A 13,775-nucleotide genomic window follows, 5' to 3' on the forward strand; every position below is an offset into this window, starting at 1 on the left:
TCTACAATTAATATGCAGAGAACCCCTAGATTTAAGCGCTAGAGAATGGGTGGTTCACGTTTCTCTATACTCGGCCCAAAACTCTGGAATTCCCTACTGATTGATATCAGACTAACGTCGGACTACATTGGTTTCAGGAAAAAACTGAAAACTTGGCTGTTCATCCCAAGCCTACTGTTGAGTATACTTCAGGACAGCTTCCAACCTCCGGTAGCGCCAAGAGACCTTTCGGTGAACGTGCGCTTAATAAATCCCCCAAACATAAACAGGGCTTCTCGCCTGCTGCTCATTTCCTTGTTAACGTGCTGCGTCATGTGTGGCCAATATTTCTTAAATGGGCAGCCATCTTAAAATGGAATTGTTCGTAGTGTATCATTATTTTACTGTTCCAAGATGGCCACCATGTTTAGAAGTTATATGCTCTACAATTTACTCTATACACTTTATCATTTGAAGGTGACTGCCCAGTGTGTTGTTTACTGAGTGGCCATGAACGGATGGTATTGTGTGTCGAATATCACTGCTTTTACCACTTCAAGATGGCCAACATGTTGCTTCTAAACATAGAAACTATGATGGAACGTTACAAAAGCAATACACTATGCTCAATACTATTGAAAGATGCTATATTTGATTTTATTTTTCCATTGCACAGAAGCATGTTTTGTTTTTTATTCTTTTAGCCTATTAATTTATCTTCTAATATGCTTGTTATGTTTGTGTGTATGTTTTATTGTATGCGGGCACGAGGCTACACTCATTGTTGTGGTGTAGCTGTCACAGGTGGGTTACAAGAGGCTGCATTCAGTGTTGGGGCGCTGTAGTCACAGGTGGGTTAAAAGAGGCTGCATTTAGTGTTGGGGTGCAGAAGTCAAAGGTGGGTTACAAGAGGCTGCATTCAGTGCTGGGGTGCTGCAGTCACAGGTGGGTTAGAAGAGGCTGCACTCAGTGTTGGGGTGCTGCGGTCACAGGGGGGTTACAAGAGGCTGCATTCAGTGTTGGGGTGCTGCAGTCACAGGTGGGTTACAGGAGGCTGCATTCAGTGTTGGGGTGCTGCAGTCACAGGTGGGTTACAGGAGGCTGCATTCAGTGTTGGGGTGCTGCAGTCACAGGTGGGTTACAGGAGGCTGCATTCAGTGTTGGGGTGCTGCAGTCACAGGTGGGTTACAAGAGGCTGCATTCAGTGTTGGGGTGCTGCAGTCACAGGGGGTTAAAAGAGGCTGCATTCAGTGTTGGGGTGCTGCAGTCACAGGTGAGTTACAAGAGGCTGCATTCAGTGTTGGGGTGCTGCAGTCACAGGTGGGTTAGAAGAGGCTGCATTCAGTGTTGGGGTGCTGCAGTCACAGGTGGGTTACAAGAGGCTGCATTCAGTGTTGGGGTGCTGCAGTCACAGGTGGGTTAGAAGAGGCTGCATTCAGTGTTGGGGTGCTGCAGTCATAGGTGGGTTACAAGAGGCTGCACTCATTGTTGGGGTGCCGCAGTCACAGGAGGTTAAAAGAGGCTGCATTCAGTGTTGGGGTGCTGCAGTCACAGGTGGGTTACAAGAGGCTGCATTCAGTGTTGGGGTGCTGCGGTCACAGGTGCGATACAAGAGGCTGCATTCAGTGTTGGGGTGCTACAGTCAGAGGAGGTTAAAAGAGGCTGCATTCAGTGTTGGGGTGCTGCGGTCACAGGTGGGTTAGATGAGTCTGCATTCAGTGTTGGGGTGCTACAGTCACAGGTGGGTTACAAGAGGCTGCATTCAGTGTTGGGGTGCTGCTGTCACAGGTGGGATGTGTAGGAGAGTAGGATCTGTTTCTTATGGTTACCCCCACTTTTTGCTGCTGTAACACTGTTTTTCTACTTTCGTCTGGCTGGAGCCCTGCTATTCAGGACCCCAGCCTAGCTGCTTCCTCTCTAAATTGATTCCATATACCCTAGATACATAACAGATTGGATTCTGATGTGCCCTTATAAGTCCCTAGTATATGGTATACTATGTACCCAGGGCATAGGTACCCCAGAGGCCTACCAGGGGCTGAAGCATGTATTATGCCACCCCTGTGAAGCCCTCCAAAATGACACCACCGGTCTGCTACTCCAGCCTGGGTAAGGTGGTGCATGCACCCCTTACTGAGATATAGGTTCAGCAGCGGTATACACGGTATCAACTTAAAAGAGCCCTGGCATCACAAAATGGATGCTGCATCCACAGACACGAGTCTGGCCTCCTGCTGCTGACCAAAACTCTGGCAGGGGAGGCCTGGACAATAGGTTTCCTATCACAGGGAGGTGTCACCACCTCCCAGACAGGCTTTAGTGTATTAGGGCTGGGTGGACACACTCTGAGACTGCTTTGAAGTCCTGCACTGGGGGCACATTTGGTGTCCCTGTGCATAGCCCAGCTCAAACCGGTTCAGGGACTACCACCCCCTGCTCTGATGTGAAACTGGACAAAGGAAATGGGTGTAGCCACCCATCTTTCTAAACCCTCCCATAGGTGGGTCAATCAATCAATCAAGAAATTTGTATAGCGCGCTACTTACCCGGAGGGTCTCAAGGCGCTTGGGGGGGGGTCCGCTACTGCTCGAACAGCCAGGTCTTGAGTTGCTTCCTGAAGGAGAGGTGGTCTTGGGTAAGACAGAGGTGGATGGGGAGGGAATTCCAGGTCTTGGCTGCCAGGTAGGAGAAGGATCTTCCTCCCATGGTGGCTCTTCGAATGCGCGGAACGGCGGCGAGGGCGTGGCTGGTCGATCGTAGTTGGCGGGTGGGTGTGTAGAAGGTCAGACGGTTGTTGAGGTATCTGGGGCCTAGGTCGTGGAGGGCTTTGTGTGCGTGGGTGAGGAGGCGGAACGTGATTCTTTTGCTGACGGGGAGCCAGTGCAGGTCTTTCAGGTGTCCGGCGATGTGGCTGTGACGGGGGAGGTCCAGGATGAGTCGTGCGGAGGCGTTCTGGATGCGTTGAAGTCTTTTCTGCAGTTTGGCTGTGGTTACGGTGGCAGACAGTATCGAACGCTGCGGAGAGGTCCAGGAGGATGAGGGCCGCTGTTTCCCCGTTGTCGAGCAGGGTTCGGATGTCGTCAGTGGCTGCGATGAGGGCGGTCTCGGTGCTGTGGTTGGCTCGGAAGCCGGACTGTGAGTGGTCGAGCGATCCGTTCGTCTCGAGGAAGGCGGCAAGCTGTCTGTTGACGGTCTTCTCGATGACTTTGGCAGGAAACGGGAGGAGCGAGATGGGGCGGTAGTTCTTGAGGTTGGTGGGGTCTGCTGATGGTTTCTTCAGGAGGGCGCTGAGTTCGGCATGCTTCCAGCTCTCCGGGAAGGTGGCTGTGTTGAAGGAGCAGTTGATGATGTCCCGGAGTTGGGGTGCGATGACGGAGTCGGCCTTGTTGAAGACGTGGTGGGGGGATGGGTCGGTTGGCGATCCGGAGTGGATGGTGTTCATCGTGTGGGTGGTGTCTTCGGTGTTGACTGGGGTCCAAGCGCGGAGGGTGGTGGTGGTGGGCGTTGGTTCTGTGGTTGGGTGCGTGGACTGTTCGCCGAAGCTGTTGTGTATGCCTGCGATCTTGTTGTGGAAGAACGCGGCGAGTGAGTCGCCGAGGTCTTGTGAGGGAGTGATGTCGTTGTTTCCAGCGCTGGGGTTGGAGAGTTCTTTGACGATGCTGAAGAGCTCCTTGCTGTTGTGTGCGTTGTTGTCTAGTCGCTCCTTGAATGCTGACTTCTTGGTGGTGTGGATCAGCTGGTGGTGTTTGCTGGTGGCGTGCTTGAGGGCGGTCAAGTTGTCTGTGGTCAGGTTCTTTCGCCAGGCTTTCTCGAGGGTGCGGCAGTTCTTCTTGGAGTTCTTGAGGTCGTCGTTGAACCATGGGGCTTTCTTGCTTCCGGGCCTGCTGGGCTGGGTTTTCAGGGGTGCGAGGTCGTCGGCGCAGTTGGTGATCCACTGTGCGCAGTTGTGGGCTGCTTGGTTGGGGTCCGTTGATCTGGCGGGAGGGTTCTGGTTCAGTGATGTGGTGAGTTGGTCGGTGGTGATCTTGTTCCAGTTCCTGCGGGGAACCTGTTGCGGGAGGTAGCGAGTCGTGGTCTTTCTGAAGCTGAAGTGGACGCAGCTGTGGTCTGTCCAGTGGAGTCCGGTGGAGTGGCTGAAGGAGGTGTGCTTGCTGGAGGAGAAGATTGGGTCAAGCGTGTGTCCGGCGTAGTGGGTGGGGGTGTTCACCAGTTGCTTGAGTCCGAGGTTGGCGAGGTTGACCAGCAGGGTGGTGGAGTTGTTGTCGTTGTTGTTCTCCAGGTGGAAGTTGAGGTCCCCTAGGAGGATGTAGTCAGCGGAGGGGAGGGCATGTGGGCTGATGAAGTCTGCGATGTCTTCGCTGAATTGTGTGCGGGTCCTGGGGGTCTGTAGATGAGGGTGCCTCTGAGTGTGGTCTTGGAGTCGGTGTGTTTCTGGAAGTGAAGATGTTCGGCGGCTGTGAGGGTGTCGTCGGAGTTGGTCGTGATGCGGATGGTGTTCTTGTGGACGATGGCGATTCCTCCTCCAGTCTGGTTGACGAGGTCCCTCCGGGTGATCTTGTATCCGTCCGGGATGGCTATGGCGACGTCGCGTGCTGAGGAGGCGTTCATCCAGGTCTCCGTGAGGAAGGCGACGACCGGAGAGGTGGTGTCGAGCAGGTTCCATAGTTCCACGGCGTGTCTGTGGACGGAGCGGATGTTGAGCAGGATGCACTTCAGGTGGTTGCTGTTGGTGCTCAACTTGGCGGGTGCGGGTGCGTTGCTGGTCCGGATGCAGGAGAACTTGCAGGGTTGGAAGGAGAAGGGTCCGTGGGTGCGTCCTGGGGTTCCTCTGTGGCATCCGGGGAGGCGGCCGGGGTTGAGTGCGCTGAGGGTGGCGGCGTCGTACGTCCGGCGGGTGGGATGGCATCTGCGGGGGCCAGGGGGTCTGGCGCTGTGCGCGGTCCAGGCGTGGACGGGCATAGACGGGCTTGCCTTTGGCGCGCTCGCTGCGCGTGAACGCTGCGCGCACGCGCGGACTCTGCCATAAGTGGAGAGTGTAGGGGGGGCGGAGCGAGGGAGGAGCAGCTGGGAGGTGGGAGCGGGGTGGCGAATGGGAGGGTCGAGGGAAACCAGCAGGAGTGGGGGCGGGGGCCACGGGGGAGCAACGGCAGGGAGCGGGGTGGGCAACAGCGGGGACAGAAGCGCTAGGGCAACAGGAACAGAAGAGTACAATCAGGGCAAGACTACGGCGAAACAGGGGGCAGAACAGTACACAGCACAAGGCAACAGGAGCAGACAGAACAGTACAAATCAGGGCAATACTACGGCGATCCTACAAACTACAGAGGGGGCACAATCAGGGCAGCGATGCGAGCGGCGGCGGCAGCAGGGAACCGGAGACTTCCTGGAGGGGCCACGCGGCGGGTAGAGCGACCGGCACTGACGAGGTCAGGCTAGGTCACAGCTCCCCTTCGCCCGGTCACTCCATTAAGCAATCAGTGGGAGGGAGGAGCAGCTGGGAGGTGGGAGCGGGGTGGCGAATGGGAGGGTCGAGGGAAACCAGCAGGAGTGGGGGCGGGGGCCGCGGGGAAACAGCGGCAGGGAGCGGGGTGGGCAACAGCGGGGACAGAAGCGCTTGGGCAACAGGAACAGAAGAGTACAATCAGGGCAAGACTACGGCGAAACAGGGGGCAGAACAGTACACAGCACAAGGCAACAGGAGCAGACAGAACAGTACAAATCAGGGCAATACTACGGCGATCCTACAAACCACAGTGGGGGCACAATCAGGGCAGCGATGCGAGCGGTGGCGGCAGCAGGGAACCGGTGACTTCTTGGAGGGGCCACGCGGCGGGTAGAGCGACCGGCACTGACGAGGTCAGGCTAGGTCACAGCTCCCCGTCGCCCGGTCACTCCATTAAACAATCAGTGGGAGGAAGGAGCAGCTGGGAGGTGGGAGCGGGGTGGCGAATGGGAGGGTCGAGGGAAACCAGCAGGAGTGGGGGCGGGGGCCGCGGGGGAGCAGCGGCAGGGAGCGGGGTGGGCAACAGCGGGGACAGAAGCGCTAGGGCAACAGGAACAGAAGAGTACAATCAGGGCAAGACTACGGCGAAACAGGGGGCAGAACAGTACACAGCACAAGGCAACAGGAGCAGACAGAACAGTACAAATCAGGGCAAGACTACGGCGATCCTACAAACCACAGTGGGGGCACAATCAGGGCAGCGATGCGAGCGGCGGCGGCAGCAGGGAACCGGTGACTTCCTGGAGGGGCCATGCGGCGGGTAGAGCGACCGGCACTGACGAGGTCAGGCTAGGTCCCCTGAGTTAGTTCAACCCCTTCCTTGGGTATAAAGTAGGAACCCCTGGCAACAGGACTTTAGATATTCCTGGACGAGACTCTGCAACTAAATCCTGGACCTTCGACGATCTGTTCAATGCCAGATGACTGAAGAATCTCCCTTGGAGTAAAGGAGTTACTCCCCTGCTTGGCAGGCATGAAAGAAGCATCTGTCTGGTCTGCATCTCCGAAGCTCCCGCTGGATGTCAAAGACTTTGCAACACCAGAGGTGAATTTCCAGACTTCCCAGAGGCTGACCCAAGTCTCCAGCAAAGCTGAGACCCACAGCCCATGTGGGTAAGGTGGAACCGGAACCCCTGGACACCGTGCACATTTGCAAGTGCATCAGCTTCTCGACGTCTCCTGAGGCTGTGCATTGGGTTACTTGTAGCCCCGACCCCGAGCAGAGAATCTACCGAAGATTGTCGGCCTGGTCACTCCGAGTGACCCGTGGACCGCCATTATGTGATTCCTCTCGAGGTCCCTTCGCGATCCCTGGTCCGTCAACTGGTGGGTCCCTGTGAAGGTAACTCTGACTTTCTTTGGGCATCCGTGGTTGCTCCAGACGTGCCCTCACTCCTCCTCGCTGGTGGAGTCCCTCGGACCTTGCTGGTCCGCACCTAAGCACCTTTCTCCTTTCTGCGTGGGTTGGTGTAGATAAGGCTTGTTGTGTCCCATCCGGGCACCAACACTGCAACACTCGACATCCTTCATGGGACAGCTCGAATCCAGCTCCTGGTCATCCTCGACGCCTCCTAGTCCTCGTGGCTGAAGAGTCCAGCTTCACCTTCTTCACCTGAAACACCTGACATCGATGGGCATTCGTCTATTGTGCCCCTGGTCACTGGCAAGTGACCCAGACTCTGTCCCCTCTGCTTTCAGGTTCTTCACATCTTCGATCAGGCTTGGATCTCTTCGGACAATTCGCATCTTCCCGGCAGCAGCACTGCTTCGCCAGCTTCCATTGAAAACGACGACGCGACCCGACACCATTTGACACCCATGCACCCGGCTTCCCTGGATGAGGTAACTCAAGTACTCCGGTGCTCCCGTGGGTGTTGACCCTAGAACTGTCTAAGTCCAAGAGGGTTTGGTCCTAGTCCATCTTTAAGTGTCCTTTACCTTTAAAAATCTAACCGCGACTTTCCCCATAAAATCTAACAGGAGCTCGTGGCTGTGTTCTCACACTGCACACGGCCCCCATGGGTCCCGTGTGTCACTACCCTGGGTGGTTCCTTGAGGTCCCAGCAATTCTACACGCTCTAGGCCTTGCGTCTAGTTAAGTTGTGGTTCTTATACCACTATTTTAGTATATGGTTTGGCTTGCCCCCAGGGGCCTAACGTATTTGTGCTACTTTACTGTAATATTTGAAGTGTAACTTATGTGTTTTGACCTCTAGCCTCATAAAGAGACTAGTGGGGTGTGTTTAGTAATAAATACATATATTTTATATATATACCCGGTGTGGTTTCCTTTCATTTAGCCATTCAGGAGATTATAGACTGGTAAAATAAGCTGCCTTACACTCCTTCAAGGCTTAGCCTGAAGGCTGCGCTCCATAGCTACCACTAGGATAGCTTTCAATAAAGGTTGTCTTTAACCTATCATCAATAAGGGGTTGTTTGGACTGGTGCATGGTGCCCACTAGAACTAGTGCAGTACAAAAGGGGGTGGTGATGGACGGAGCATCAGAACCAATCAAACACTCACACCCAGTCAACAGATCTGGGTTTGATCCATCACTGTTCTTTAGCCCACTCTGCCACCCCAGTTCAGACATGGCCATATGCAAATCAGTCTGACCCTGTGCCTCATGGGAACAGTCCAGCCCGAAGTGCCAAGCCATGCCTTCCCTGGAAGGAAACAAGATTCCTAGGACCGGTTTCTGGCATTTCAGCCGACTTCAGCCAGGCTTGCTTGAATCCATTGGCAGAGTGAGCAAGGGACTCACGTCTGAGCATACCCTGCCAACTTATGGCGAACAAAGCAGTACAAAAGGGGGTGGTGATGGACGGAGCATCAGAACCAATCAAACACACACACCCAGTCAACAGATCTGGGTTTGATCCATCACCGTTCATTAGCCCACTCTGCCACCCCAGTTCAGACATGGCCATATGCAAATCAGTCTGACCCTGTGTCTCATGGGAACAGTCCAGCCCGAAGTGCCAAGCCATGCCTTCCCTGGAAGGAAACAAGCTTCCTAGGACCGGTTTCTGGCATTTCAGCCGTCTTCAGCCAGGCTTGCTTGAATCCAGTGGCAGAGTAAGCAAGGGACTCATGTCCATCACCACCCCCTTTTGTACCGCTTTGTTCGCCATAAGTTGGCAGGGTATGCTCAGACGTTGAGTCCCTTGCTCACTTTGCCACTGGATTCAAGCAAGCCTGGCTGAAGATGGCTGAAATGCCAGAAACCGGTCCTAGGAAGCTTGTTTCCTTCCAGGGAAGGCATGGCTTGGCAGTTCGGGCTGAACTGTTCCCATGAGGCACAGGGTCAGACTGATTTGCATATGGCCATGTCTGAACTGGGGTGGCAGAGTGGGCTAAAGAACGGTGATGGATCAAACCCAGATCTGTTGACTGGGTGTGAGTGTTTGATTGGTTCTGATGATCCATCAATCACCACCCCCTTTTGTACCACTATAACTAGTGGACAGCATATACCAGTCCAACTTCTCACAGGTTACAAGAGGCTGCATTCAGTGTTGGGGTGCAGCAGTCACAGGTGGGTTACAAGAGGCTGCACTCATTGTTGGGGTGCTGCGGTCACAGGTGGGTTTCAAGAGGCTGCATTCAATGTTGGGGTGCTGAAGTCACAGGAGGCTGCATTCAGTGTTGGGGTGCTGCAGTCACAGGTGGGATACAAGAGGCTGCACTCAGTGTTGGGGTGCTACAGTCACAGGGGGTTACAAGAGGCTGCATTCAATGTTGGGGTGCTGAGGTCACAGGGGGGTTACAAGAGGCTGCATTCAGTGTTGGGGTGCTGCAGTCACAGGTGGGTTAGAAGAGGCTACATTCAGTGTTGGGGTGCTGCGGTCACAGGGGGGATTCAAGAGGCTGCACTCAATGTTGGGGTGCTGCGGTCACAGGGGGGTTACAAGAGGCTGCATTCAGTGTTGGGGTGCTGGAGTCACAGGTGGGTTAGAAGAGGCTGCATTCAGTGTTGGGGTGCTGGAGTCACAGGTGGGTTAGAAGAGGCTGCATTTAGTGTTGGGGTGCTGCGGTCACAGGTGGGTTAGAAGAGGCTGCATTCAGTGTTGGGGTGCTGCGGTCACAGGTGGGTTACAAGAGGCTGCATTCAGTGTTGGGGTGCTGCAGTCACAGGGGGTTAAAAGAGTCTGCATTCAGTGTTGGGGTGCTGCAGTCACAGGTGGGTTACAAGAGGCTGCACTCATTGTTGGGGCGCTGCAGTCACAGGTGAGTTACAAGAGACTGCACTCAATGTTGGGGTGCTGCAGTCACAGGTGGGTTACAATAGGCTGCATTCAGTGCTGGGGTGCTGCAGTCACAGGTGGGTTACAGGAGGCTGCATTCAGTGTTGGGGTGCTGCTGTCACAGGTGAGATACAAGAGGCTGCATTCAGTGTTGGGGTGCTGCAGTCACAGGTGGGTTACAAGAGGCTGCACTCATTGTTGGGGCGCTGCAGTCACAGGTGAGTTACAAGAGACTGCACTCAATGTTGGGGTGCTGCAGTCACAGGTGGGTTACAATGGGCTGCATTCAGTGTTGGGGTGCTGCAGTCACAGGTGGGTTACAGAAGGCTGCATTCAGTGTTGGGGTGCTGCTGTCACAGGTGAGATACAAGAGGCTGCATTCAGTGTTGGGGTGCTGCGGTCACAGGTGAGATACAAGAGGCTGCATTCAGTGTTGGGGTGCTGCGGTCACAGGTGGGTTACAAGAGGCTGCATTCAGTGTTGGGGTGCTGCAGTCACAGGTGGATACAAGACGCTGCATTCAGTGTTGGGGTGCAGCAGTCACAGGGGCTTACAATAGGCTGCATTCAGTGTTGGGGTGCTGCGGTCACAGGGGGACAGGTGGGTTTCAAGAGGCTGCATTCAGTGTTGGGGTGCTGCAGTCACGGGGTTACAAGAGGCTGCATTCAGTGTTGGGGTGCTGCGGTCACAGGGGGACAGGTGGGTTTCAAGAGGCTGCATTCAGTGTTGAGGTGCTGCAGTCACGGGGTTACAAGAGGCTGCATTCAGTGTTGGGGTGCTGCGGTCACAGGGGGACAGGTGGGTTTCAAGAGGCTGCATTCAGTGTTGGGGTGCTGCGGTCACAGGGGGACAGGTGGGTTACAAGAGGCTACATTGGTTGTTGGAGTGTTGCGGCCACAGTGGGAGAGGTGGGTTTCAAGTGGCTACCCTCAGTGTGTGGCCGTATGCCTCAGAGCCCCCTCCCTTTATGACTGCACCGCAGGGGCTGCTGGGAGCCTGGTTGTGTGCACCTCTTGTGTGGGTGTAGAGTAGGCGTGGTCTGGAGCCCCCTAGAGCACAGGTGTGTGGGGTGCAGTGCCAACTGGTGATGAAGGCAGTGTAGGGCTGGTGAGGAGTAGATCTGAGAGGGGAGGGTGGTGTCTGATTTATTGTTTGGTGCATATAGTATGCAAGGTAGTACAAGGGCTAAGGGCATTTCTCCTAATATATCCCACAGGGTCAGAGAGGGGTCACATAGGCGCCATGAGCGCTTCTGGTGACCTTTTCTCCTGGAATGAGCCTGTTAAACATGGCTACCTCCTTGTCATGGGGGTGGTGGTACAAGAAGGTACTTTGTCATTTCAAGTGTCTGTTCCTAAGTTTGGAGAAAATGTTTTCTATATTTATTTTATGAATGTAGTCAGGGCAATATCTATATGGCCCAGGCCTCAAGGCGCTGGCCTAGTTAGCCGAAGTCAGCCTTGTGAAATGATTAAATTAGCCCCACGTGGATGGAGCAAGGAACTGTTGAAAAATGTGTGTAAATAATGCATATTACAACACAAATATATTGGCAAAGAGTTTTCAAGAGTAGGTTACGGCAGCCATTCAGCCCTAAAGCCGCTTCCTAGCTTACAGACCACTGCAGAAGGCCAGTCTTGGCCTCTAGGCGCTGGCCTGGTGAGCCGAAGACAGCCCTCTGTTCTAGGGGCTCGCTTGTGGGTCACGTGCTGTTTCTTGCGCATGATGTGTGTTCTCTGGACTTGTTCCTTTGCATGTTCTGTAAACATCTTCCTCATGCCTTCATTCTCCAGGAACACCAGCCTGTCTCTTGTGACCATCGATGGTGCCATGGTCTCTCTCGACCCCACGATGCCCGCCAATTCAGAGAGGTAAGTGCTTCTCAGACATGTAAGGTGGGCACAGACTTTAGGGAGCATGCGGCTTCTGCTGCTGGACGGCAGCTGGCCTTGGAGCCAGGGTCATCGTATCATGGGTGGTACAGTTGCCCCTCGTCTTCAATGTGGGTAGTACTTTTGGAGCGCCGCACTAGGTTCTTCAGTCTCCAGGTACAATTCTTAGTTCCGAGCTCATGCCGCGCTGTCCATTAGAATTCAGCAGTTGGTGTAGGCACTTTAGAGGGCACCCCTCTTCCGATATCTCTTGTAGATGGTGTGGTTTCCTGGTAGGAGATCTTTGATGTCCCTGAGATCTCAGAGAGAAAAATGTAAATGTCCAGTATTTGTAAAGTGCGAACAATTACCCGAGGGTGTCAAGGCGCTGGGGGCCGTCGGAAAGTTTAAGCGAGCTATTGCCCAGAGTGACATGGTGCTGGGCTGATCTGCCGCCGGCACCGGGGATCGAACCGTGAGCCCCCAGGTTCTGGAGTCAGTTGCCCTGGCCACTGCGCCACACCTCTTCCAGAACAGATTACCACCTGACTGGTCCTTGGATAGCCCACTTCAGGGGGCCATACTTCAGCAGGTAGTCAGCCCAGGCCAGACACTATTCAGGAAGGATGCACGGTCCTTTCCAATGTCAGTAATCCTCCTTGTGCACAACAGATTCCTCTGGCAGTGCGCACCACGCAGTCCAGATTCTCTGGTCCCACGTCCCCACAAAGTGCATCTCTCCTTTTCGGGAGGGTGGCACCAGTAGTTATACTGTAGTGGACCTTTGAAGTCAGGGAGGTTCACAGGGTATCCCTTTGAAGCACAGATGGGTCCCTTCAATTGCTGTCCTTCCTGTCCGCCATGAGGCCGTGAAATGCAGATCCCTATCTTTATGGGGGCCCTGATCTGGCTCTAGAGGCCAAGTATCACAAGCTCTCCCCCCCCCCCATATATTCCACCTGGCCGAGGTCAGCATTTCCCATAGTATGCTCAATGGTTTATGGCTGTCGCTGGGGAATGCGCACATGGTGTTGACCGGCGCCAAGCACCATGGCACAGAAAGAGTTTTTGAGTATAAAAATGTCCATGCTTCTGTAAGTGGCATTACTGAGCGAGTTACGCCAAGGCCACCGTTACCACTGGAAAGGGTTTGGCATTGATAATCCATTGATAGGAAACATCATGAGGCTGCACCAATGCAACCCACTATTGCAGCTTAAAGTGCTGTCGACCACTTCCCGATGCTAACTCGCAAGAAGAGCAAGCCTTATGGGTAGAGAGCCCCACATTTGAATTCCCTACTACCTGGGCAGGGAACACACGTGTGTATCTACCCGGCTCTTCACCTTCTACTCCGTGTAGAAGTGAAACGTTCCCTCAGGATGGCTAGTGCGTTCCAAAGGCCAGCGGAGTACATGCACCATTACACCATCACAGACCTGCCATGGCAGGTTTGGACACATGTTTAAAAGCACAATCCATGCAAATACGCACACCAGCCTGCTGGGCAGGCCGGACACATGTTTGAAAACTCCATTGGTGCACATGTGAGCAGGCAGGTCTGAAAGGCAGGCCTGCCCCAGTTATAGCACTGTCCTTGGTGCCCGTACACGGTCCAGCCTGCAGTGGCAGGACATTGACCCATGTCTCGAAAACATCATTGGTGTCTGTACGCACACTGGCCTGTGGTGGCAGGCTGGTGTCCTAGGGCTAGAAACATCATTGGCACAGGGTGCACAGACTGGCCTGGAATACAGGCTGGACCCATGCTCATCACAACATTGGAGCCGCGTCCCACTACTAGCCGCCCTGGGTATGTGGAGTCCCTTTTTCCAGGATGCTCCCATGGACGACTTCTATGGCAATCACATAGGGACCCATTCCTGAACTGTGCAGGAGGGGTGCCTGTACCTGCACTGTGTAGGAGGGGAGCATGTACCTGCACTGTGTAGGAGCGGTGCATGTACCTGCACTGTGTAGGAGGGGAGCATGTACCTGCACTGTGTAGGAGGGGTGCCTGTACCGTCCCACTGCAGTACAGTGGGAATGTGCCCAGAGTCCTAGGGTCACGAACAGAGAGTAGGGAATAACTAGGAGGACAAACAGCTAAATGTTTTGGGGAAATCCCCATAAGAAGGCCATGTCCAGCATGGTTCCCTTATGCTTGCTTA

At 54.4% G+C, this 13,775-nt stretch overlaps 1 protein-coding gene across 1 annotated transcript in view; it reads left to right on the top strand.

The window, feature by feature from the left end:
- The window catches only part of PDE9A (phosphodiesterase 9A), a 427,071-nt gene that overhangs the window by 174,499 nt on the left and 238,797 nt on the right, over positions 1 to 13,775 (top strand). Inside the window, exon 3 of the mRNA XM_085623687.1 lies at positions 11,527 to 11,604. Coding sequence (XP_085479813.1) covers positions 11,527 to 11,604 — 78 coding nt within the window. The remainder of the gene's footprint in view (positions 1 to 11,526; positions 11,605 to 13,775) is intronic.

The sequence above is a fragment of the Triturus cristatus genome, chromosome 8 (genome assembly GCF_964204655.1).
Source record: "Triturus cristatus chromosome 8, aTriCri1.1, whole genome shotgun sequence".
Lineage (NCBI taxonomy): Eukaryota > Metazoa > Chordata > Amphibia > Caudata > Salamandridae > Triturus > Triturus cristatus.